This window comes from Pteropus vampyrus, unplaced genomic scaffold (assembly GCF_000151845.1).
Source record: "Pteropus vampyrus isolate Shadow unplaced genomic scaffold, Pvam_2.0 Scaffold85, whole genome shotgun sequence".
Taxonomy (NCBI): Eukaryota; Metazoa; Chordata; class Mammalia; order Chiroptera; family Pteropodidae; genus Pteropus; species Pteropus vampyrus.
In genome coordinates this window covers 2918992-2946863 of record NW_011888866.1, presented here as the reverse complement: position 1 = coordinate 2946863, position 27872 = coordinate 2918992, and the positions used below count along the sequence as shown (strand labels likewise).

Genomic DNA, 27872 nt, shown 5'->3' with positions numbered 1-27872 from the left:
ACTAAATAACGGTTGGCTGAAGTTTATTATTAAGACTACCACCTGCAGTTATAAGGGCAGAACTATGTGCAATCTAGTAGATGAGTCTACTTATCATTGTTGCCATGTGGTTGCTATCTATTACATTAACTGTGCAGCTTTTTTACAGGTTCCTAGAAAATAATATAAGCATTAGTTGGCTCTCTCAAATTTCATTTCGAAATAAAAGAAAATCCAACGTTTATTTTAGGTTGTAAAGATCAATTCCAGTTAGTGTTCTAGAACTTTTAAGTCTAACGTATAAGTAAATTTTACACTAATCGATATTTTTAAAATTTCTATATCTAGTTTTATTTAAAACATTTCATAAATTTGAAAGACATTTTTCTTTTCATTTATGTATTTTTGTTCCCTTTAGTCCCTAAAACTGATTTCTACCACTGCTCTAAAAGAGTAGTAGTGAAATAAGTTGCAATCCTTATTTATTCAATGCCATAAGCAGTTTTGTATAGAATCAACATTAAACCTCAAAAGTGTGTCAAATAAGTGAAACTGGCCCTAAAAAATATTGAAAGGTAAAACAGCTCACAGAAAGATGAAAAAGAACTCACCATAAATACAAATGTAAAGAGACTTAGCATTTTTCTTATATCCATTTACCTGTCTCTCAGGAGACTGTACAGATGATTTCTGTGGCAAGGGTATACTGTTAATCAAGCATAGCACATCTTTCATCTTCCGGTCCGAAATTCTCACATGCATCAAAGGAAGTCCTCCTGATACTTTAAATCTAAAAATACAATTCAACAGTAAGCTTTCAAGGTCCAGCTTCTCTATATTATAGAGGAGGGAAGGGACTGGAGAAGAGGCTGCATTATGGGGTTGAAGTTACCACAGTCATGTTTTAATCTAATATCTCATTTAGTCAACGCTGTAAGGAATGGGAAGTTCTATGTAACCCAAGTTTCCAGATAATTTAAATACATCCTTCTTACGCAGCCATTCTTAATTAACTAATTTTTATGAAAACATTTTCAAATATAATTGTCTACTTTTTAAAACCAAACACACTATATGCACTTCGACTTTCCTAGTATCAAAGATTTCTCATTATAAACATCAAATTGTATCTGCCATATCACTCTATCCCCTCGCCTTGCTTTATTTCCTCTTATACTACTTGTCAACATTTGACGTGTCATATGTACACTTGTTTATTTTATGTCTCCTCTGATTACAATATAAGTTCCATACGGACATCTGTTTTACTCATTGCCTAATCACTGTTATACTTTCTTCAGTTGCTTACTTTTTGGCAGCTGCGTCTATCCTGCTTCTCTCCTCAACCTAACTGCCTAAGTTTGTTTGTCTCAACAGCTTTGTGGCAGCTGTTTGCTGCTCATAAAGCTCTTTCAGGTTGTTGTGTATCTTTGACTTCCTAACTAAGCTGCAAACAACTCAAGCTGACAGATGCCTACCAATAAATGAAGACTTTTCTGTATAATGCACAAACCACTAATGTTCAAAAGAGCCCAGTTGGCTATTCCTAGCTCAAAAGACTGAACTTTCTGCAAAAGCACTCTGTAAATTGAAAAGCACCATAAAAATTTACAATGCTTCGTCATTACCTCTGAAATATTACATAAAATTAAAAGTATTACAAATAGAGGGACTGGATTAACATTCCCATCTAAAGTAACTAAAAAGTAGACGAGACATATCAAACAATGATTTCAAAGACACTAGACATCAGTAAACAAAGGACAGCTGAAACATGGGAAGCAAATGAGGAAACACCTACAAATACCCAGCTTATTGACTGAAGAGTTAAAAAATGTGTGGGGTACAGTAAAGCGGTATTTCAAGGAAAACTTACAGCACTAAATGCCTATATTAGAAAAGAAGAAAAGTCTCAAATCAATGGTCTTACCTTCTACTTTAATAAACTAAAAGTAAAACAAATGAAACCCAAAGTAAGCAGGGAAAAAAAGCAGTAAGAAATGTGAGAGCGGAAATCAATGAAATAAAAAAACCCAGAAACACAATAGAGAAGATAACTGAAACAAAAAGTTGATTCCTTCAGAAGAAGAGCAACAAAATTGATAAACTTCTAGCTAGACTAACCAAGAAAAGGCATAAATTACAAATATCAGGAGTGAGAGAGAACATCACTGTAGAGTCTACATGTACTAAAACAGTGGAAGTATAAACAATTTTATAATGATATACTCAACAACTAAGATAGAATGGACAAATTCCTTCCTTAAAGGACAAACTACTAAAAGAAATCGCTCAAAAAAAAAAAAAAAATCAGATACTCTGAATAGCCCTATACCAAATAAGAAATTGAGTCAGGTAAAACCCTTCCAAAAAAAAGAAAACTCCAAGACCAGATGGTTTCACTGGAAAAAATAATATCAATTCCACACGACTTCTTCCAGAAAATTCATTCCATGATGCCAACATTACCCTGGCACTCTGGTACCAATACAAGTAAATAAAAGCACAGACTGACATCCCTAATAAGATGTAAAACTTCCTAACAAAATTTTACAAACCAAATGCAATCTCTTAAAAAAATAATACGTCATTACCAACTGAGGTTCATTCAGTAATGCAAGGTTGGTTTAAAATCCGTTAGATAAAAAGTTTCAATGAAGTATTGATATATACAACATGCATCAATCTCAAATTAATTATGCTAAGCGAAAGAAGCCAAGCAAAGAGTTAAAACTGTGTGATTCTACTTATATAAAATTCTAGAAAATTTTAACAAATCTATAGTGTCAGAAAGCAGATCAGTCTTGTCCAGGGATTGAGGGGTGAGGAGTTAGCAGGTCAGGATGGGAGGGAGAGAATATAAAGGAGCATAATGACTTTGAGGGATGATGGATGTATTCATTATCTTGACTGTGGTGATGGTTTCATAGATATATAAATAAGTTAAAACTTATCAATTTGTATACTTTAAACAGATGTACCCTACTGAATGTCAATAATACTTCAGTAAAGCTGTTTTTAAGAAGGCAAAATATATTTCATAATTACCTAAATTTAAAATTCAGTTCCCACTTTTTTTTCCCTTAGATTATTCTCAAGATTTTATATGGTTTCATAATCAAAAGAACCTCTCATTTTTTGATATTTTATTTTACTGATATTAAACCTTGGATTTGATGGATTCAAAAACAGAGATAATCAACTTTTACAGAATGTAAAAGTCCAAATAGTTCTGAAATAAGAGAGGTGATATATAATTGAAACACATTTTTTTAAAAATGTATTTCTGCTATAAAACTATCATTTTTTTCTGTCCTTCAGAAAATCAGCTTTGCTTTCTTAAAATCCAATAACTGATACAGATATATTTCACCTCATTGATTTATAATATAAAGAAAACTCATACATTACCTGGCCATTCTAATGTCTTTTTCTACCATTGCTTTGGCCAACTCAACATGAAAATCCATGGGTTGCAAAATATGGATAGTTGATGGATGCTGAAATCGACACTTTTTCCAGTTTTCCTCTTAAAAAAATTTTTTTAATTAAATAACTAGTATTTATTAAATAATTATTTTTAGATCAGATATGAAAAAGTACTCTAATGTATTAGAAAATAGTTAATAAACATATTCAATGAATACCAACTTTTATTTCTTTCAGCATACAAGTTAAATAACCAATATTTCTTTAATGCAGATTGACAGGATTCAAAGACTGTGATATAAAAATACTTTTAAATATTTATTTGGAGAATGTTTATATAACATCTTGCATTTTTAAGCAAACAGAAAAAAACTCAGGAATGTATTACCTTGATTACAGAATTGGAGATCAGGGTGGGTTGTTGCAGTGAAAAAATTAAAATAAAAAAAAATGACAGAAAAAAAAGGTTTTTAGGGTTCCTAAGTGCAAGTGGTCTAGCACACAATTATAAAGCAAAAATTAGTTTTATCAAGAAAGATTTTATGACAAAAAAAAGTGTAATAATCACTTTCCTTCAAATAAGAAGGTCCCTAAAACAGACTTAGCAATGACTAACAAAATCCTACACAGATTTTAACTAATGGCAATGACTGAACATCTTTTATCACTTATAATTCAGGAAATTTTTATTGAGTACATACGAATGGCAATTTTAATGGTCTGTGTAGGTACTTCACTTTAAGGCATTAATAGGCTCCATATATTAAAAAAAATCTATTTATATATTTACATTTTAATAAAACTCATCACTCCTGCTAGAGTATACATTCTATACAGAGATTATGTCTTTTCCTCCAGTGACCTACTATAAAGTGATATACTCAAGAATATTAGCAAATATTGCTTCTAGAAACTAAACAAGCATAAAAAATCAGCACTCTTTACTTAAGCAGTAGAAAACAAGAAAGCTTCTGGAAAATAATTAAATTAATTGCCTTTATGGTTTTAAGACTAATCCACACTTCTCTGATATCTACAAAGGTAGAAGATGTAATACTACTGAAATAAGGACTAAGGCTAATATAGTAAAATATTTTAAAATGAAGGCAGCAAGGGAAAACAATACGGAAACATCTCAAAAACACTACAACAAAGGAACTTGAGCCAACTGCAACTTCTATTTTGTGTTCTGGGAAGTTTCACAGTCACATTACAAAAAAAATAGACAATAACTGGACTTAGATTAAAATGGTACTAAGTACCTTAAGAAAAATAGCCAAATTTTAAATCTCTATTTGTAACTGTGACAAAGATTTGCACTGATAATGCTCCTGTTTAGGTCTGACATACATGCACACACATATTCACCAAAGCTCCTCGACATAATTTCAGGACCTAAAAGCTGAGCAACATATTACCTGCTCTTGCAAAAAGTAGCTGCACGCTTTTTATTTCAACATCAAACTTGTCATATGCTTTATCCATTATTTCCTCCAGAGATGAATTACTAGTCTTTTGCAAACCTTGATCTTTACTGTTAAGCTAAAATGGAGAAAAAATTTTTCAATTTTTTCAACAGTAAAGTACATACATCAACATACTTCAGTTGTGTCTTCTTAAAACCTAACTGAAATGAAAACATTGCCCTTAATGAATTCACATATTGCTTGATTTTCTGATAATTATTTGTAAATATTTTATGTGGAATGTAATATTTCAGCCCATATCTCTATTATGTTTTGGTAATATGTTACAGCACATCTGCATTAATGAGGAAATCAGTCACATAGCTGCCTATGTCAAAAAACCTGTCTAGACATCCAACTCCTTCTGGTTCTCAGGAGTTATTGCCATTTATGGCTCCCTATCCTAAAATCTTTACCATGAAAGAGTAGGTTTTAGTCCTTCTTCTCCCCACTACATCACTAAGATAATTAATCCATTAGAATTCAGCCCTAATCTCAATACTTCCTTTTTCCTCTTCCCAAAGGAAGCAAAGATCAATTCAGGACTGTATTTTCTAGAATTTTCACTTTTTCTCAGAGACTTGAATTTCTACAGATTCCTCATCCAAAACCTTAGAGTTCTCTAACTCTACTTAGTTGCTGACAGTAGTTTAACAAACACATATTCTTATGTGCATCATTTCCTATTGTCAAAATATGTAAATGAACAAATAACACTGTGTAATTAAACTCTGGAAAGCTAGGAGTGCTTGAAAACTAGAAGTGCTTCTCTCTGATTAGGAAAAGACAGCAGTAATCCAGTCCTCAATCTTGAATCATCTGCCATTACAAAAAATTTAGTGCTTTTCTTTGTTTTGTTTTGTTTTTAATAGCCATAAAATATATATAAAATAATCTAAGCGAGGGCTTGACAAAATGCTAAGAAGTAATAAGTCTAGGTTTAAATGAATTTTAGGGGGAAAAAAGCAAACTATCACATAGCTAGCTATCAAGGTGAGCAAAAATGGGCAGACAAATGCTTATACACCTACCTGAAATGTACCAAAATCCAAAATGAGAAGATCTGACTTTTTGTGGTAGAAACCTGTCTGTGGAACTATTAGATAAGAGGGTTTCAGATTTATTTTTAAATCAAGGACTTTTCGAGTTTCAATAATATGTGTAAGTCCTGAAAGAAGGAAAAGAAATAATGAAAGATCAGAGGGTCAAGTTGAAATATGTAATCATATTATTAACGAGAATAAGAACGTCACTTTAAAAGTATTATGAAAGAACTTGAGTTCTTCTCACGGATTACATTTTTAATTCAGCATGTAAAGTGAAATGGCATATGGTCAATGGGAAGTGATCAATCATATCATTGCACAGTACAGTAATCCCACCATAGCTAGTATTTTATCCAGAGATAGAAGAATTCATTATTTCTTTAGTTAAGCAACCAGATAAAGTAGTTGGCTTCAGTTCACAGGCCACGTTGTATAAAAGTATCTTATGTATCACATAGTATGGTGAATAGGTTCTTAAGAACCAAGACAGGAATGTTTTCCACCTCAAGCTCACTCTGAGACACAGGTTCTTAAAAGTAATGGCAGAGAGAACCATCTATGCTCCATATCATTCTCTTTCTCACCAGGTATATTTGGTTTTGGGTAAGCCGTGTACGCACAATGAAACACCACTGTATAATATTGTCTGAATTTAAAATAGAAAAAAAAAAAAAAGCAACCTATACTATTTTAAATACAATATTTACATAAAAATAGAAAAACTTCTCAGAGTTTAGTCGATGCTTAGGCAGACAGGCCAATTCTTTACCTGTAGCTGTTCTCTCTTTAATTTCTTCTAGCTTCATCAATGTAGCTGATGTTATTTGCTCAAGATCTAATCCCTTATTTGATTGAAAGAATTCAACCACTGCATTAATGGTTTTCTATAAAATAATTTAAAATATAAACAAGTTATACATAGTACTTTTTATCATAAATTTTAAGGTTTGAGCTTAATTTTAAATAACTGGGCTTAGAACTGAGGAGGTTCCTCCAAAGATATTCTACCCTACTGCATCTACCTCCAGAGTGAAAGAGAACTTGAAAAAAGGAATAGCCCAGGTAAGCTCCCTGGAGAGGCAACAAATGTGTGCATCTCAATAAAGTAATCTTAAGTATGTTCTGTGGTGTCATGTTAATGTAGCAATGGATATTACTTATAGTTTTAGCCTCCAATTAGCCAGAAGGTGAAACACTACTTCTTTATACTAAAGTTAAATTCCCCTACACTTTGAAGTTTGGAGAGGAAATAAGAAAGCTATTGAGTCCTTACTTACCTTCAAAACTTAAACTCAAAAAAATAAGACATTTTGCAATATGGAATGAGTTCTGGAGACTGGATGTACAACAACGTGCATGTACTTAACACTACTGAACCACACACTTAAAAATGTCTAAGATGGTAAATTATATGTATTTTACTGCAACTTAAAATTTTTTTTAAATCAGAAAATATAATGAGTTCTGGAGCCTTTATATAAGGACTCCCACCCACACGTGAATCCACCTCTAAACTGTAAACTAAAATTAAGTCAGGGATCATACCAGGGTGCAGCCAATCCACAAGTGATGGAATGAGTAGTGACCCATGTCCATCCTGCTTGCTAGCTTGAGATGAGATAAAGAGAGTCTGAATAAAAGATGACGCTATAGATAAAGAACTCGAGCTCGCCTTTGCAAGAGTATCTAAATGCTGATTTTTTTTCTTGTGGAAACAATATTCAAAATTCTTTCAATTACTTCTTAAGCACTTTGAACTGGTTCCAAACATTGAGGAGGAAGGGAGAATAAGCAAAAACAAACTAGAATAGGAAGTTCAGTGGGTAGTGACTGGGAGTAGTTCGTACAGTAAATATACACTTTTTTAATAGTATTTCAGACTTTTTAAAATTTGACATAAGCATAAATACATCTTACATCAAAAAAATATCTGTAGCAGATAAAAAAATAAAAATTAACTGCTAAACATGTACTGCTTTTAAAACAAGAAAAGTGTTAGTAAACTGAGCTGCTAAGTAAATAAATGTGAAATATGAAAGAGAAAAAATAAGAAAACCATTGTCAGATGTATAAGAGAAGTTTAATAAAAATTCACTTTTTCTTTGCACTTACAGCATCATAGATGACCTCCACAGGCTGAGACTGGACGATCAGAGTCTGGTCAGCAGTGCTATTCTCTGGATTGGTTTCAAATTCAATTTTAAGCAAGGATGATGCAGTATCACCAATTGAAGCCACAAGGGATGGTACAGTATCTTGCTGTCTCAGACCTGTTATGTACCAGTGTTCCAATTTTGCTTCAACCCTACAATCCAGTGGGGAAAAAAGAAGTAATATAAATTAAGATGATCCTTTGTAATATAATGGTTTAAAATATTTTCCTTAAAAAAACAAACAAACAAACAAAAAACTCTACTGAGAGCCAGGACCATGCCCATTATCCAGAGTTGAAGTCCAAACTTCTCAGCCTAATATTTAATTACCTGCAGTCTAGCATTTCGCTTTTTTTTTTTTTTTTAAATTTTGGTTTGGTTTTTGTTCTCATCTACATGAAAAACCAACTTTGACCAACTCCAGAATATTGCAGAAGTTCTGATTACGATGGCATGAACACAAGCTGTAGTTAACTCATGGAACATATATTCCTACCTCATCCTTGCTTCTCCTAGTCCTTTCCATTCAGCCTGGCATAAGCTCCAATTCTCCTAGACCAAGTTTTCCTCTTCCACAACTGAGCTTGTGTAGCATTAACTAGAAGGTATTTAATTTTACAGCAATTTCTCTCTCTTATGAGCTAATAGATTATACAGATCTTAAATTATTAAATTTTTGAGTATCTTATCAACTATAGCATAAACTTCTTGAAAACAGAAACTTTTTCTTACAGCCTTCACAGTATCAAATCTATAAATTAAATAGTATCCAATAAATGTCTATAAAAGAAAGAAAAAAGGGTAAAACTAATGATGAGCTCTTCACATAACTCTATAACAAAACAAACTCAAATATAAAATGACGATCTTGATACATACACAAAAATTTAAGAGGAGAACTACTATTAATCTTTTTTTTTTTTTCCTAAGTAACACTACATTTTGGAGGACTAAAGTCATACAAAGAAATAAAATGGAAATAAGTTTTTAAAAACTTACTTAAGTGCTTGTGCTCCTGGTCGCTGAGATACCTGGGTGCCCAAGCCAATTATCTGAATTTTTAGTATTTCTGGAATATTTCTGTTTTCTCTTATTGTAATGGAGGTGCTTACTAACTTCAGTGTCATTATATGAGCGACATACTAAAGAAAAGAATGAATAAAAATTGTTAAAAGATTAAATAATTATTGCTTTTAGTATTTTTTTCTTATTTAAATTTGTTGAATTGTAGTGATCTAAAAAACAATACGGTAGGTTTTTGTATCAATATGCTCATTGTAAAAAAATGATTTGGAAATTCAAATTTGCTTGCTTAAATAGGACATTTATAAAATCCAAAATTAATTTCTCTTAGTTTTAAAAGTCATAAAAACAAAAACTCATAAAATATTTTGTGGCATAACGATTTAATTCAGCAGCTTTCACTAAAGCAGACCAATCCTTGGGCTCAAAAACTGGACAAAATATAATGAACATATATGCTTGATGGCTTTGGAGAGTTAATAAGACATTGAGAAGAAAAAAATCCTGACCCAAAAATTGATAAGCCGAGACTAGAGGTAGGATAGAGAACTAGGGAAATTATGGTCATCAAACGACAGAGGAAGAAAGGAAGAGAAGCAAGGAACAAATTATCTACAAAATAGTTGGAAAACAATTAACAAAATGGCAAGAGTAAACCCTTACTTATCAATAATTAGTTTAAATGCAAATGGATTAAAATATCCAATCAAAAGACACATGGCAGAATGATAAAATTTTTTAGAGAATAAAGGAATTTTGAAAGTGTTATTGTAATTTAAGAAGGGAAAACAAGAGACTCACTTTAGCTTTAAGGCTGCACACAGACTGAGAGTGAAGGTATGGAAAAATATATTTCAAACAAACAGTAACAACAACAACAAACAGGGGTAGCTGTACTTATATCAGAAGATATAGACTGTAAGTTATAAATGGCCCAAAGAGATAAAGAAGGTCTTTATAAGGATAAAGGGGTCAATCTGTCAGGAAGATGTAACAATTGTAAATACTTATGAACCTAGTGAAGCACTATAGTAACAGAACTAAAAGGAGAAATAAACAGTAATACAGTATTAGTTGGGGACTTAAAGAGCCCACCCTCAAAAACAGATAGATCATCCAGACAGATAACTAAGAGAACAATGGATGTGAACAAAGGTATAGGCCAAAAGGACCTGACTGACATACACAGAACATTCCCCCCAAAAGCAGCAGAATAAACATTCTTCTCAAGCCCACACGGAACATTTTTTAGAATATATCATATGTTAAGCCATGAAATGAGTCTCAAAAAATTCAAGAGTAAAATACAAATTATGTCCAATATGTTTTCCAATCAAAATGGAATAAAACTAGAAATCAACTACAGGATGGAAAGCTATAAAATTCACAGATAGGTGGATTTTAAAACAACACACTCCCAAACAACCAATGGATCAAAAAAAAAAAAGAGAGAGAGAGAAATGAAAAAAATATTGTAAGACAAACAAAAATGAAAATGCAACATACTAAAACATATGGGATGCAGCAAAAGTTCTAAAAGGGAAATTTATAGTGATAAAAGCCTAGAGCAAGGAAAAAGAAAGATCTCAAACAAAGACCATAACTTCATTCTAGTTTAAGGAACTAGAAAAAGAGAAAAAAACTATGCCCAAAGGTAGAAGAAAAAAGAAAATAATAAAGATTAAAACAGAAATAAATGAAATAGAGAATAGGAAAACAATAGAAAAAAAAAACCAGAAGTTAGTACTTCAAAAACATAAACAAAACTGACAAACCTTTTAGCTAGACTAATCAAGGAATAAAAGAGAGAAAATACATATAAATAAAATTTTAAAATGAAAGAGGAGGCATTACAACTGATACCACAAGAAACTATTATGAACAACCAATCCACCAACAAATTGGACAACCTAGAAACATACATTCTACCAGGATTGAATTATGAAGAAATAGAATTACTGAGTAGACCAGTAATAAGTAAGGTGATTCAATGAGTAATCAAAAGCCTCCCAACAAAGAAAAGCCCATGACTAGATGCATTCACTGGTGAATTCTATCAAATATTTAAAGAAAAATTTATCCCAATTCTTCTCGCAGTCTTCCCAAAATATTGAGTTGGAGGGAACACTCCCAAACTCATTTTACAAGACTAGCTAGCATTAAGCTGATACCAAAGCCAGAAAAAGACACTACCAGAAATGAAAACTACAGGCCAATATCACTGATGAACATAAATGCAAAAATTTTCAGTAAAATTTCAGCAAACCAAATTCAGCAGCTCATTAAAGGATTATACACAATAACTGAGATTCATCTCTAGGATGCAAGGATGGTTCATTACGTGCAAATCAGTAAATGTAATATATGACATGAATAAAATGAAAGATAGAGATCACATGATCATCTCAGTAGATGCAGAAAAAGCAATTGTCAAAATATAACATCCTTTCATGATAAAAACTCTCTCAATAAATTGAGTATTCAAGAAATGTACCTTAACATAATAACTGTCATATCTGACAAGCCCACAGTTAACATCATACTCAATGGTGAAAGGTTGAAAGGTTTTCCTCTAAGATCAAGAAAAAGACAAGGATGCCCATTTTCACCACTTCTATTCAACAGAGCAATGAGGCAAGAAAAAGAAACAAAAGGCATCCAAATCAGAAAGAAAGAAGTAAAAATGTCTCTGCTTACAGATGATGTGATCTTACATATAAAATATACTTAGACACCACCAAAAGTTAGAATTAATGAACAAATTCAGTAGTTATAGGATGCAAAAATCAATATATAAAAATCAGTTGTGTTTCTATTCACTAAAATGAATTAAGAAAGAAAACAATCCCATTTACAATAGCATCAAAAATAATAAAATGCTCAGGAATAAATTTAACCACGAAGGTAATAGATCTATACACTGAAACTAAAAGACACTCATGAAAAAAATTAAAAACAAAAATAAGTGGAAAGCCATCCTGTGTTCATGGCTTGAAAGAATTTAATATTGTTAAAATGTCCATACTACCCAAAATAATCTATAGATTCAATGCAATCCCTATCAAGATTCCAATGGTATTTTTTATGGACATTGAAAAAACAATCCCCAAATCTGTATAGAACCACGAAAGACCCCAAACAGCCAAAGCAATCTAGAGAAAAAAGAACAAAGCTGGAGGCGTCGCACTTCCTAATTTCAAACTACATTACAAAGCTATAGAAATAAAAACAGTATGGTCCTGAAATAAAAACAGATACACAGACCAATGAAACACAATCAAGAGCCCAGAAATAAACCCATGCATATACAGTCAAGGGGAGCCAAGAATACTCAATGGAGAAAAGATAATCTCTTCAATATATGATGCTAAAAAAACTGGATATTCACATGCAAAAAAATGAAACTGGACCCCTAGCTTATACCACTCACAAAAATTAACTTGAAACTGACTAAAGCCTTCAATGTAATACCTGTAACCACAAAGCTCCTAGAAGAAAACATGGAAAAAGCTCTTTGACATTGGTCTTGGTAATGATATTATGAATATGATACTGAAAGCACAAGCAACAAAAGCAAAAATAAACAGATGAGACTACATCAAACAAAGAAGTTTCTGCACAGCAAAAAAAAAGAAAGAGGAGTGAACAAAATGAAAAGGCAACCTACAAAATGGGAAAAAATATCTACAAACCACGTGTGTGATAAGGGGTTAATATACAAAATATACATTAAAAAAAACTCGTACAACTCAATAGCAAAAAAAAAAAGATCCAATTAAAAATAAGCAAAGGACTTGAATAGACATTTTTCCAAAGAAGATATTTAAATAGCCAACAGGTACATGAAAAAATGCTCAACATCACTAATCATAAGAGAAATGCAAATCAAAACCACAGTGAGATCTCACTTCACACCTGTTAGAATGGCTATTATCAAAAAGACAAGAGATGACAAGGCAAAGATGTGAAGAAAACAGAACTCATACACTGCTGGTGGGAATACAAACTGGTATAGTCACTTTAGAAAACAGTATTGAGGTTCCTCAAAAAAATGAAAAGTAGAATTACCATATGATCCAGCAATTCCACTTCTGGGTATATATTTGAAAGAAATGAAATCTCTATCTCAAAGAAGTATGTGTACCCCCAAGTTCATCACAGCACTATTCGCAATAGCTAAGACCTGGAAACAACCTAAGTGTCCACTAACAGATGAACAGAAAGAAAATGTGAAATATTCTTGCCATTTGCAACAACATGGGTGAAACTTGAGGTAATTATGCTAAGTGAAATAAATCAAACAGAGAAAGACAAATACTGTATGATCTCACATATATGCAATCTAAAAAGACCAGACCCATCGAAACAGAGAACAGATTGATGGTTCCCAGGGTGGGGAGCAGAGTATGGAGTAATAGGTAAAGGCAGTCGAAGGGTACAAACTTCCAGTTATAAGATGAATAATTTCTGTGAATGTAATGTAATGTAATGCATATGTAAAGAGTTCCTACAAACCAATAAAAAAAAGACAATCCAATAATGAACAAACTACACTTCACAAAAAAGGATATCTAAGAACCTATAACTATGTGAAAAAGTGAAAAACCTCTTTACTCATCCAGGGAACGCAAATTAAAACCACGATGAAATACCACTATATACTCACCATTTAGAATGGCTAAATTTAAAAGATTAATAATGCCAAGTGTTACTTAATAATGCCAAGGATATGGAGCAATAAGAATCCTCAAGTACTACTGATGGAAACACTTCCACACTGCAAAATTGTGCAGCAGAATCTATTAAAGTTAAATATACCTACGTCCTATGACATAGCAATTCCACTAACAATTAGCAGAAAATATCACATATGCCCACTAAAAGACATCTACAAAAAATTAATAGTAGTATAACAACCAAAAAATAGAAACAACACAAATGCTCATCAACAAAAGTATGAATAAATAAAATACAGAGAAATGAAAATGAGCAAAATACATGTAGTGAAAGAACAAGGATAAATCTCACAACTATGCCACATCTACAGCAAGATCTATATCTTAACTTTGATGATTACATAGCTATTCCTTTGCGATAAATCAAGAGTCATAAATTTTGGTTTTGTTCACTCTTCTTTTTATATATTGGTTTTGTTCACTCTTCTTTTTATATATAAGTCACATTTCACAATAAAAAAAACTTTTTAAGACAAAAGTTTCAAAAGATTCAATTTAACTTTATAATAAGTACTTTTTATCAGGTTATTCTTAAATTTACAAAAGCAACTAAATCTAAATAAAGTTGGAGAGAGTTTTAATTGCTAAGGTCTGACTAAAACATTTAACATACAATAGTAAAGCAGAAAGAAATAACATCCTTTTATTACTTTAAAAGTCAATAACTTGTTAAGTCAATTCAAGATATACAGTAAAAGGAAACAAAATACCTCTTAGACCACCTAAATAATTACCTGCTTGGGTAAAGTTAGGTTATGGGTGCTCTCACTATAACCAATAGCCGTGAAGAGTTTATCTTTTTCCTCTGGAGTCATAAGGTCATCAATAGCTACAATGAAAAGATAATATTTTAAGAAATCAACTTCTTCAGTTTTACAGATACAATTAAAAAATCAAACCAAACAAGTGCTCTAAAATCAATGGATATAAATGGTAAAGTAAAAGAAGCTAGGTAATTTCCTCTACTATACTACTTGAACTAGTTAAAACAAACATAATGTATGTGCTTGTTTAGGTCAAGAAAAAGCAAAGACACCATTAAGGGAATTCAGAGTCTCATATAAGGATTTTAGAATTGCCTAAGTGTTTTAAAAACCAAGTGAAACCTCTAATTAAATATTCAAGTAAAAAGTAACAATGAAGAATGCTAAAGGTGGCAATTTCTAAATTTCAACTTTTTAAATTTCACAAATAATTTTTTTCAAAAAAAATCCGAGTTTCATTTTAATTTGATAAACACAGAAATGTGCCAGCCTGATGTATTTACCTATGTTTACTACGCTGAGCTTTTATTTCAAAAGTATTATGTAAGAAAACTGAATTAACTAGATAAAATATAATTAATACAGTATTGTCTTATCATGTACAATAAATTATCTGACTTGGGACTTACTTTCAGGAATCAAAGATTCTTCATCTTTTTTCTTAGACTCCTTCTTACCCCAAAATCCACTAAACCAGCCTCCACGTTTTTCGCCTGTGTCAGTAGACTTTTTCCTTAATTTTTGCCCAGACCGAATCACCTAAAAAAAAATAAATAATAATCAAAATAAAATTAATTAAAGAGTATATGCCTTCTTCACTTTTAGGTGTAGCTAGGTAAGAACAATGGTTAAAAATTTTTAACACTATTAGGTTAAAAACAGTCAAGAAAGCCCTTTCCTTTTGAAATGATGCTCAATGTGATGTGGTTAATGCAGTCTCACAATCAACAGAATTTACTTTCCACACAAACTGACAGAATTTTGCTGCATTTTGTCAGGAATATAATTGAGGGTTCAAGTGAAATTTTTCTGAGTAAAATCTTCTAAATTGTTAAGGAGCCACTAAGACTGAAAGGATGATGCTTCCACATTCAAGGTATGTTTAAAACAATCCTATTTCAGAATTCATATACATCACTGGCTTGATAACGATGGACATGTTGTGGGGGGTGGAATATAAATAAAACTAGATAGTCCTCAACTCTCACTACAACCTCTTTTCTCAAAAAATCCTGGCTTGATTTATGCTGCCCCTTGCCTTTGCCTACTTTTCAGTGAAATATAGATAAATAACCAAAAAGTTGAAAACAGAATAAAGAGAATAAAAAGAATAAGTAATTTAGACTCTATCTTATCATTCCCTGAATAAGTAAACTTTAATAATTTTACCACTTAAAATTTAAGATATTTTAAATTGGTAGTGAATTAGTAACATATTGCAAGCCTCTGTGTGTACTGAAAAAATGAAATAATCCAAAACAAAAGTTAAAAGTTGAATTCTATAGTAAAGAAAATAGGCTTGATAACTCAGTTTAAACTAAGTTAATAAGTTCTCTTCAACCTGTAGACATTAAATAAATAATAAATATGCCCACAAAACTGTTAATTATATCTCAGCTGTAACCATCTTTTGTCAAACTTATGAATATATTTTCAGCAGTCAGAAATGTAAAATGGGTTATATATATATATATAATTGGTTTATATTTTATGTGAAATAACATTTAACTTTATTCTCTAGGCACAGAAGATTAGCATGCTTTTTTATTTTTCATAAGTAGATCTTAGATGATTTAATCTCTCTATAACTCAATTTCCTGATATAAATTGAAAATGATAATAGTACATTCCTCAGAAATGACAGTACCAGCAAATTACACCAAGAAAATGTTAGCTACTATTTTCATCATTAAACTTTCTACTTAAAAATTCTTATGAATACAAAGCTTCAGCAAAATCAATTATCAGCCACCAATATTTTGAGTTTATTTCGGACAGGCACAATATTGTTCAGCCAAGTGCTGCTGTGTTTGCCTCTAGCCTTGATATACTTTTTAAATGGAATTAACTCCCATCATGTCCTATAATAATAGAAGGTATAAGGGCTGAAGTATTAATGAGAAGAGGCACTTAATATAAGAAATGAAGTAAAAAATAATAAAAATTTGAAAGTGGTTTCAAAAAATGTCAAAGATAGCATTTGGATACAGGCTATATAGTTCAATAGTAGATATGAATCTTTAGGACAAAGAAACCATGTAGCCTGTAAAAAGGGCTCTACCTTTCAAAAACGATAGTGATGAAAGAGCAGTATTACACCATCAGTAACTTAGAAAGAGACTAAGGTAGTTAGCATTTGAGAATATAAAGACTAAGTATGGGGAACACGTAAAATTTCTGTCACAAGCCCTAGATAAGTGAATACATTCGAGCCCGGTTTGAATTTGGAAACAGAAAGTAAATGACAAATCAGCTATTGCGGATAGCGTAGTTCAGTGGCATTCACTCATTGCTGCACTTAAGAATTATCAGAAAGTTAAAAAACAAAAACAAACAAAAAACAATGCCCAAGCCCTACCACATACCAATTAAGACAAATCTTGATGGAGTGAACTCCAGGCATCAGTATATTTTTTAATTCCCTAGGTGAGTCGAATGTGCAGCCAGGATTTGGAACCACTGAGATGACCGTCCAAGAGTTTATCAAGCAGGGAGTTTAACTCCCTGAACAGTTCCACAAGTAGATGAAACAACTCTTTGGAAAAGACACCCAATTAAATGTATATCATCTGGCTTGTAAGCTTTAAAGAGGCTCCTAACAATTATTTTAGGGAAAATTAACCCAGAGACTGAAAGCTCAAACCTCTCTGTTACTGAACTTAATAGATGGATTTATGAACCATTCTTTATAATATAAATCTAAATACAGGTATGGCTGTAGAGTATTCGAGTATTTTATTTAAATCTTTTTAACTAAACTGTAAAAAGGACTGGCACTAAATTTTTTTTTCAATTGTTACCATCTTTTTTATCGCCTATACAAATTTTTATGACAATAGATAACATACATGCTTCTAAAGTTTCAGAAAAAAAGCACTTTTATTTTGAAAAATAAATTTAAATTAGCCATTAAGGAATTAATAATGTTGATAAGAAACATTAAAAATAATGTAGTGACCAACTCCAACATTCAACTTGGCCCACTGCCAAATTTCTACTCAAATTTCTAAAAATAACTTAAAAAAATAAAGATAAAGCCATTATCAGCACTGAAATCTTGATAAAAGGTGTAATCAGCATGTCACTAATGTCGAGGAATTTCAAAATAATCTGAAAAACTTAGAAAGACCTAATAAAAGGACAAATAAAATAATTAGAACTAATAGAGAAAAGGCAGAAATAAATTAATTAGAAAGCACACAAATAAAAATACTAATTTCAAACACTGATAAAGGCTATGAAGAAAATAAAGTAAAAAATAAAAAATAATTGAAAAAACTTTCAAATATGTTAACAGTTATCATTTTTAAAATACATCAGAAAATGAGAGCTGACACAGAACTATACACACACATTATATCAATGTCTAATTCTTGGTTTTACATATGTCAGATGTTACCACTGAGGGAACTAAGTGAAGGGTACACAGAATCTCTGTAAACTACATTTGTAACTTCCAGAGACTCTGTAATTAATTCAAAATAAAGAATACACACACACACACACAACCAAAAATTAATAAATTAAAAAATATATAAAACCTAATATGAAGGATGCAGAACTCTTTCTCTTTTTTCCTAAATACCCTCTCTGTTGCCTTACTTCCTTCACTATCCAGCTAAGAGTCCATGGTAAATAATTTCAGCCAATCCTGTTTACATTTTAAACTCTCTGGCCCTGTAGATTTTCCTTTATAATGAAAAAACATCAATCTTGGATGAATATAATTGCCTTCTCTTCATGTACATCCATACTTCTTTGTCCACAGCATCTAATAATTAATCCTCTTTCTTCAATTTTTAAGCAACTGGTAACTGGTATTAGAAAACACAACTAAACTGAAGCAAATTAATGTAGGGAGGATTGAAATTATCTGTTTCTTCCAGCAAATCATTCCTTTAATTCACAGGAACAATCCTATGAATCATACTGTAAAGTATCATAGTAAAGTAAAGTATCATTCTGTCTATACTCACTGTTCCATTTCCTACTCTCTCATTCCCATCAGGTTTCTACACACACTATTCTATAAAAACTGTTCTTCAAATGACTTCTTTATTGCTAAATCCAATGATGAACTTTCGGTTCCATTGTGGCATACAATCTCTCTACAATCTACCCTTACTGCTGACTACAACTAAAAATGTTGGACAAAACATAAGAAACATCGACCACAGACTCTGAAACATAAGCAAAGCAGCAGATAGTAGAGGGAAGCCAAAATTTGAAGAAGTGACCTTCACAAGAGTGAGTTTCTCATTCTTCCCCTATGTTGTGCCCTGCCCAATAATTTCCCCCTCCTGATGTTCATATCTTTGGATAGTCCCCCTCTTGTTTCTAACCAAGAGAACATGGCGAAGGTGATAAGATATACATGATTATGTGCATAAAACTGTAGCAGCTGTCTTGCTGGTGTTTCTCTCTCCCTTTGAAGAAGCAAGCTGCCATGTTACGGGTTGTCTATGTTAGGAGGCCCATTTGGCAAGGAACTGAAGTGATATTTATGACCTGAGGGCAGCCTCTAACCAATAGCCGGCAAGAAATTGAAGTTCTCCATCCCACAGCCACAAGGAGCTAAATTCTGGTAGCAAAAGCAAATCCTTCGTTGGTTTTGCCTCAGATTAGACCACAGTTCCAGCCAACATCTTGACTGCATTACTTTGAGACCTTAAGCAGAGAACTCAAGAAAGCCATTCCTAGACTCATGGTCCACAGAAATTCTGAAATAATAAATGTAGATTGTTTTAAGCCCCTAAGTTTGTTATGTAGCCATAGAAAACTACTTCACATGGCTCTGCCCTGAGGGAGGGCCTCAATCATGGAGCAGCACAGAGCCACCGGCAATTAAACAACTAAGAGGAACTCCAGTCAGGTCATGAAATGAGAAAATGCAGTCCATGAAATCCAAAGCGTCAAGAGGGAAATCCCAGTGGGGAGAGCCAGCAAACAGGGTATCTGTGTATGAAGTGGCACACATTTCAGTGTAACCTAAGTTCTATATATATGAAACTGACCTAAATGAAAGTAGCAAAGGTTTACAGACCTGAACTGAGATATGACCAACTGCACAAGTCTCAAACTCCTACACTATTCATGTGCAAAACAGACCCAAGCCAACAGAAAAAAAGTTGGAAGAACTCAATTGAGATTTGAACCATTATCCACAGAAGGCAAAATACAAGATCAGAATCTAACCAAGTCATGTGCTAAGACAAAGTATCAACATTTTACACAAGATAACAAGATCCAGAGACTACATAATATAACACTCACAATGTCCAGGATACAATCCGAAATTACTGGATGGGTGAAAACAAAACAGGAATATATGATCAATTCTCAAAAGACAAGATAATCAACAGTTGTCAGTGATCAGATAACTTAGATGTTGAAACTATCAGAAAGACATTGTAACCTGCGTTACATGAGATAAAGGAAAATACACTTAAAATTATTGAAAAGATTAGAATTTTTTAGTAGAGAAATGGAAACTATAAAAAGGAACCCAATAGGAATTTCAAACATGAAAAACACAATATCTGAAACAAAATACTCCTTGTATGGGCTCAACAGTAAAATGGAAATGATAGAGGAAAGAGTAAACTTGAAGATAGATCAACAGAAATTATTCAATCTGAATAATAGAAAAAAACATTGATTAAAAAAATCAGCAAAGCCTCAGGGACTTGTGGTGTAGTACCAAAAGGTCATACTTATGTACATATTCACATGTGTATCTATGTCTATATCTATCTATATATAAGTAAAGTCCAAAAAGGAGAGAAGAAATTGGAAACAGAAAGTTATCTGAAGAAATAATGGCTTGAAGTATCTCATATTTGGAAAATCTAATGGTCAATTCTCAGTCCTCAGCTGAGTTGACCGATCAGATGCATATGTCACAGCTATTCACTCCCTCTTCCCTGAAATTCTTTCTTCACTTGGCTTTAAGGATATTACATTCATAGCGCTTCCCACCTACATACAACTCTGGCAACTCCGCCATGGTCACCTTTGCTGGCTCTCATCTCTCTGACCTATAAACAATAGAATGCTTTGGGTCTTTGGAACCCTACTCTTCTCTGGCTACTCTAACTTCTTAGGTGATTTCGTCCAATGTCACAGCTTTAAGTACCATCTCTATGCTGACCTCTCCTAAATTTATATATCCAGCGCAGACTTCTCATCAAAACTCCACATTCACGTATCCAACTGCCTACTCCATATCTCTACATTAATGTCCAAAAGATGGCTAAAACGTAATAGGTCTCAAACTGAACTCCTGATCTTCTCCCATCTCACCCAAACTTGTTCCATCCAGTCTTTCCCATCTCATTTCAATTCCTCCCAAGTGCTCCAAGACAAAATCTTTAAAGTCATCTCCTATTTCTCTCTTGAACAATCCATACCTAATCAGTTGGGAAATATTGGCTCTACCTTCAAAATATATCCAGGATGTGACCTTTTCTCATCTCTTCCATTGTAACCATTCTCTCATCTCAAATTATCTCTCACTTCAAATATTTCAATAGCATCCTAAGTTTTCTCCCTGTTTTCAGCCTTGCCCTCCCTCTTACAGTCTGTTTCCAAAACAGTGGCCAGAGAGATTTTTAAAACCTAGGTCAGATTATATCATTTATTCTCAAAATGGCTCCCTAATTCAGAATAAAAGACAAAATCCACACAATTGCTTAAAAGACTCTATACAGTCTGGCATCCCTCCAACTCTTACAATCACCCCTTCCACTCCTCCACTACCTTACTTCTCCGACCTCATCAACCATCACTCTCTCCTTTCTCTCACCACTTTACTTAGTTCCCTCAGTGAGCCAGATGTGCACCTACCCCATGACCTTTTGACTTCCTATATTCTTTCTGTCTGATACATTTTTCCCCCAGGTATCTTTCTGGTTGGCTCCTCACCTTCTTCAGGTCTTTGCTCAAATGTATCCTTCTTAGTGAAGAAGCTTCCCCTGACCATCTTATTTAAAACTGCAACCCATTATCATCACTGCCTAGTCTCAGCACTCCTTATATCATTTTCTATTTTTATTGATGTTTTTATTATCATTCTTCCTATTATGATGTAGGAGATTTTTCTGTGTTCACTTTTGTATGCTAATGCAAATGGTGACAGCAATAAAGAAAAAAGGTCATTTCTTTAGTAATTACTATATCCAGGCACATAATAACCTAAGTGCTTTACATCGATTATCATGCACTCCTCACAACAACCCCATGATGTAGATACTATAAATCTTATTTTACAAATGAGGAAACTGAGATACAGAGAGGTTAAATAGCCAGCCTTAGATCACACAAATAATAGCTGGCAAATCTGGGAATAGAATCCAGACCGTCTGACTCCCACGTCCGTGCTCTTAACCATAATGCTACTACAAAAGGTACTCAATGAGTATTTGCTAAGTAAATAAATGAACAAGTGTATATGCTTTAATCCTGTTTATAAACATGAGTATGTGGATGGAGCTCTATGAACATAAAAAAGACTAAAAGAATAAACAGAAAGGTACCAAGAATAGTTATCGTTGGTATGACACAATTGGTGTTTCTATTTCCCTTTTCAGTGGATCTATATTTTCAAATTTTTCTATAGTGAGCTGTATTGCATTTGTAATTTATTTTTTTAATTACCAGAAAAGTCATGTTACAGAATAAGAGAAATGACATGGAGCAGTGTAGACGAGGAATTACAAAATATTATAAACAGATTGATTCCAATTTGGGGGAAAATAGAAGAGAGGAGAGGAGGGGAGATAGCGAGAGACAGAAGAAAAAAGATGGGTGAATGGAAGGCAGAGGAACGAAGGGCAGAGAATAAGGTGAAAGAAATGGGGGATAAGAAGCATACATAAGTACACATTGATGGGAGAAAGACTAAAAGCCTGTTTGTCAAACTGCTAACAGCATTCTGTGTTATTAGAATTATGGATGACTCTTATTCACTTTCTTTAGGGGGAAGGGTTCAAATTTTTTGTTATAAAATGTTTAAAAATGTTTCCCCTTAATGTCATTGTTTTTTTCACCAATATTACAATACTTTTTTCTCCAGAGACTAAATTAAGCCATGAAAACTCAACCTTTATTTTCAACTGAGTAAATCTCATCAACTTCCCACGAAACTTAGATTTCTTGATCCTAGGCTTAAAGTAGTAGTATTAATACGTTTAAAACATAAAATCAGCTAATAAAAATAATTACCTCAGCTTGTGCTTGTTGTCTTGCTAAAATTATGTTAAAAACATCTAAAGTCTTCTCCAAATCCTATAAAACAAAGAGACATTTGTAAACAAGGAACATGATCGTTAGATAGAAAAAAATTCTTTTCCTATGATTTCTAGGCTTATCGAGTCCACGGACAAACAGTATTTGAGATGCAACAGAAGTTTAAGTATAAATTTGAACATACACTTGGCTTTTACATTTTTAACTTTTGCAGTATGTTTTCCAAAAAAGTAAATCCTCACTGAAAAGAAAGCAAGATAAAAAAAAGAATTGTAATGAGACCAATATAATATACAGATAGCCATATATACAAACAGAAACAAGACTATTTAGAAGGGGGACTTGTTTTAGGTATTATCCTTATGGTTCTTCTGACTCCCTCTATTCTACATTATTTTATAATCACTGTACTAAAGACACCATTATAAAGCACAAAATTTTAAATGTAAAATTCTGCAAATCATAAGTAATCTCAAGAAGAAAGTGATTTGGGGGATTTCCATAAAAGTATGTAAGAGGAATCTAATATGTACGGAGTGACCTGTGTGTCAGGTGCTCTACGTGTTATCTCACGCATATCTCACAACTATGTAAGACAGATATTGTTTCCATTTTATGTATGAGAACACCAGATCTGAGATGTTGAGAAACTTATGCTTTTTCTAACATATAATACTAGTGATTAACACATATTTCAGAATAAAAGAAATTCGATTAATTCTTTACATTACAAATTTGTAACAAAGTTATATAATAAAGATCAGATGATATTAAGCAAATTATATATTCAGTGTGGTGTGTTTCTATATTTCAAAAAGGGGTAAATAAGACTCCTCCTGTCTTGAGAATAAGAGCTGTTTTTTATAAATAATACTTATAACTCTCTTTTGAAAAGTCACTAACAAAACTAGTAATATACACCTAGCTAATATTAAACAGCTCTGATACTGACTTTCTAAATATTGTTGTAAAAAACCAAACACATTTCTCCAAAGAATTTACAGTAACCTCATTTTATCTGATATTAAGATAAGTGGGAAAGGCTTTTAAAGAAGGAAAAAACTGGGAAAAAATACTATGCATTTTCTCATTAAATTTTCTTTAAAAGAAATCAGTTCTGTTCAAGTTAAATTTAGAAGAATTAACCCTAACGGATGATTTAACAAACAATACCTTTCACCAATATATGCAAGACATACCTGAATTTGTTTCTGTATTTCTTCAGAAACTTTAGTCTGGGTTAGCTTGTTTTTGTAGGCACTTTTGTAACTCTTGAGTAACTGCCTGTGCCTTTTTATGTTACTCCATGACCACATCTGTGTATACCTTCTCACATGAACTTCAAGAACAGAATCAATTGCATATTTCCACCTGCAAATCAAATTTTTTAATACATATTTCCATTTAAATATTAAGAAAAAGCAGGAAAATAGCTTTAACTTTTTAGATCTACATTGTTACATTTTTTGTTAACTGTTTTCCTATAAGACCTTAGCAATAACATTTTAATTCTCTAGTACAATTCTCTGACTTTCATAGATTATGTAATAAACAAACCACTCAAGGAAGAGGGATTATCAAAGGCATAAAACAACACATCGTCCAAAATTAACAGTACCAATATGGTTGTAACACTGAGTCCATGTGGATGACTAAAGGGCAATACGACCAAAAAATGTTCAAAGTCTTGGATGCTAAATTAAGAATTTGGGAATAATCTAGGAGCAGAAGAAAAAAAGAAAGTGTTTATTTTAAAAAGTAGCAAGGATACACTATAAAAGATATCCCTCTCATGTCTATATAAAAGAAATAAGTAACTTCGTTACATGGCTTTAAAGGTGTCTTAACTCTGAGAGTCTCTACCTATATGATTATGTTTCTCATTAAAAAAAAAAAAATTCTAACTTACCATTGTCGACCGTTGGTATGAAGTGGTAAATAAGGTTTATATTTTCTGTAAGGGACATTTCTAACCATATAATCCACTGACTCCAAAAGGTCAATTATACTTAAGTACTATTAAAACAAAAACAAAGTTACGATGATTATATTGCACACATGAATAAACACCAAAGTTTAGTATTTTTTTAATCTAATTTGATGCCGAATTCCCTAAACAATGAATATCATAGCTGCCTAGTAACGCAATAATGTATTGCACTGAATTTAAGATATCGTTAATTATAAGCTATAACATAATTTTTAATTTTCGCTATGAAAGAGTGCTGCCAATTAAACTGTCATACCACCAATAATAACATACATCCTATTTTCAAATACATTAAAGTGTGCAATAAATATGCATCTTAGAATACAATATACAATTATACTGATACAATGCAATACAGTATCAGCAACTACTGACATAGAACATGCTTGCTCCTGAAACTACACATTTTCCTATGGACAATCATTATAGCAGTAGCTAGCTATCTATGAGCTGATTTTCAAACTGCTCCAGAAAATTATTGCATAACTAAAGCAATATAAGCTACTTAATTACCCATCTTACCACCAATAAAACAAATCTGTGTGTATCTGGTAAATAGCTCAAATGGAGGAAAACACACACACACACACACGCGTAACATAACTATAGATAAGATAAAGAAAGGGACAAATCCAGCTTCTTCCTATTTTGCTTAATGCATTTCTACTTAAGGGTTATCATATGGCTATTCAGCACTTAAAATGTGGATAGTCTGAACTTAAATGGGTTGTAAGTATAAAATATACCTCAGATTTCAAAGACTTAAGAAAAAAGAAAAGTATGTAAAATATCTTAACAATTTTTTATACTGATTACATGTTGAAAAAATAGTATTTTGGATATGTTAGGTTACAAAAAATGCTAATAATTTTATTAATTTCATCTTTTCTTTTTACTTTGCTGATGTAGCTACTAGAAAATTTTAAATTACTTATATAACTTGCATTATATTTTTATTAGACTGCACTGAGCTAAAAGCTCAATTGGTTGAATCCCCTGTCCTTATTTCACTTCCAGTTCTCCAGGTCTATTATCCAAACTCCCTGGACATATAAACAAACTTGAGAAACAAATGAGAAAAGAAAAACAGCTCCTAACACAGCTATTCTAAAAAATAAGTAAACAATATTTAATATAAAAGTGTCTGCCACTAAAATCTAAGAAAAAACACAAGAAAATCTCCATCTACAATTTGGAATTAAATGAAAATAAAGCCATTCACCGTAATTCATTAAGTTTTTCTACCAATAAGGAAAAGATCAGATAAAACTATTTCTTAAATTTGATATTCATTTTCTTTTTTAAAAATATAGATACCTATATTTTTAGGGGTCAAATCTCAACATAACAAACCAAAAGAACCACTAGAACACTGGAATAATCACAAAGAACAAAAGCAGTCCAGATTCGAAGTTAATCAAAGTTAGAAACGTCCAACTGACTCTTACCTGAGGTTTTGTCAGTTCAATGGCAATATTTTGTACTTCTATGTTCCAATCAAGTTTGGGTGTTTTGAGCTCTGTTTCTGCATAAGGATTCATATAGAGTTTTGCAGAGGCTGATATTGGCTGGAAAACTGTTATCGACATAGGAAGACATAAGATATCTTTATATATCCTTATATATGAACAACAGTAAATGATTATTATCAGAATACTGTTACTCTTAAAGAAAAATGATCAAAAATATATTTTAAAAATCACTACCAAAAAATATTTAGGCATCTAATTATCTGCATAATACCAACTGTTAAGCTCATGGGTAAAGTGGAATCTCCAAGAAGGAAACTGGAGTCCTATGCTTCTACGTAAGAAATGTACAAAATAGAGATAATCTACTCTTGGTAATTCATATTCTGTGTAAAATTAGGCTTCTCCTTGCCACAAGACATTCAATGATTTTGTTATTCATTAAAAATACTAATACTAGGTAGGAAACAAAATTTGATTAATTTCTTGTTTAATCTGTTTGTTTAAGCAGAATTTAGGAACAGAACAATGAATGAAATTTATAATATGCAGAAAAAAATTACTACTTTACAATTTTCAAGATGATCATTACATATATAATCCTACAATAAACTAAAGAAAATAATTCTTAAAACTGAGAAGTAGGAAGAAAAGGTATCTGAGGGAAGATAATAGGGCAAAATAAAGCATTAAATTTTTACTATGAATAGTATTAAAATTATATAAATTGTGATACCATATTTAGAATTTGCATAAGAGTGTATAAAATTTTTAACTAATTTAGAAGTTATTTATAAGTGGAAGATGCCTCATAGTGAAGATGTAGATTTTTCTGAACTAGTTCTCTCATGAACGAAAATGCTTTCACAAACTAGCAGCACATGCAAACTTTGTCATTATAGTGACAAAACAGAGAAGCCTCTATTATACTCTCATATAATGGCAATTAGCTATAAAAGGACATGAAGAAAACAATAGTGAATTAGAGTACAATGGAATATGGAAGAACATGAGCATGAAATTTGAGAATGAACATAAAGGGGTATACTAAATATAAATAAACCAATTGCTTCTTTAGAATGAAAGAGAAATAGAGAAAACAGATGAGATAAATAAATAAGCAGGTGGCTTTGTTAGAGATCCATTTAAAAATAAATAAAGGTGAGGCTGCCAAGAAAAGCTCACAAAAAAATTTCTAGAGTGGTTGGTTTGTCTTAACACTATAATAATGACATGCTAGGGAAGACGTGAATACCAAAATCTCAGAGAATTAGTTATTAAACTAAGCAAAGAAAATCTAATCCCTAAAACACAGAAGATGAAAAGAAGAAAACATGAAAGCTACAGCCAC

The 27872-nt window shown here is 32.1% G+C and overlaps 1 protein-coding gene across 1 annotated transcript in view; it reads right to left on the bottom strand.

The window, feature by feature from the left end:
* The window catches only part of VPS13C (vacuolar protein sorting 13 homolog C), a 160590-nt gene that overhangs the window by 97130 nt on the left and 35588 nt on the right, over positions 1–27872 (bottom strand). Inside the window, 13 exon segments of the mRNA XM_011363471.2 lie at positions 640–769; positions 3391–3508; positions 4827–4950; positions 5906–6042; positions 6690–6804; positions 8033–8225; positions 9073–9215; positions 14567–14661; positions 15226–15355; positions 23039–23101; positions 24262–24433; positions 24972–25078; positions 26501–26628. Coding sequence (XP_011361773.1) covers positions 640–769; positions 3391–3508; positions 4827–4950; positions 5906–6042; positions 6690–6804; positions 8033–8225; positions 9073–9215; positions 14567–14661; positions 15226–15355; positions 23039–23101; positions 24262–24433; positions 24972–25078; positions 26501–26628 — 1655 coding nt within the window.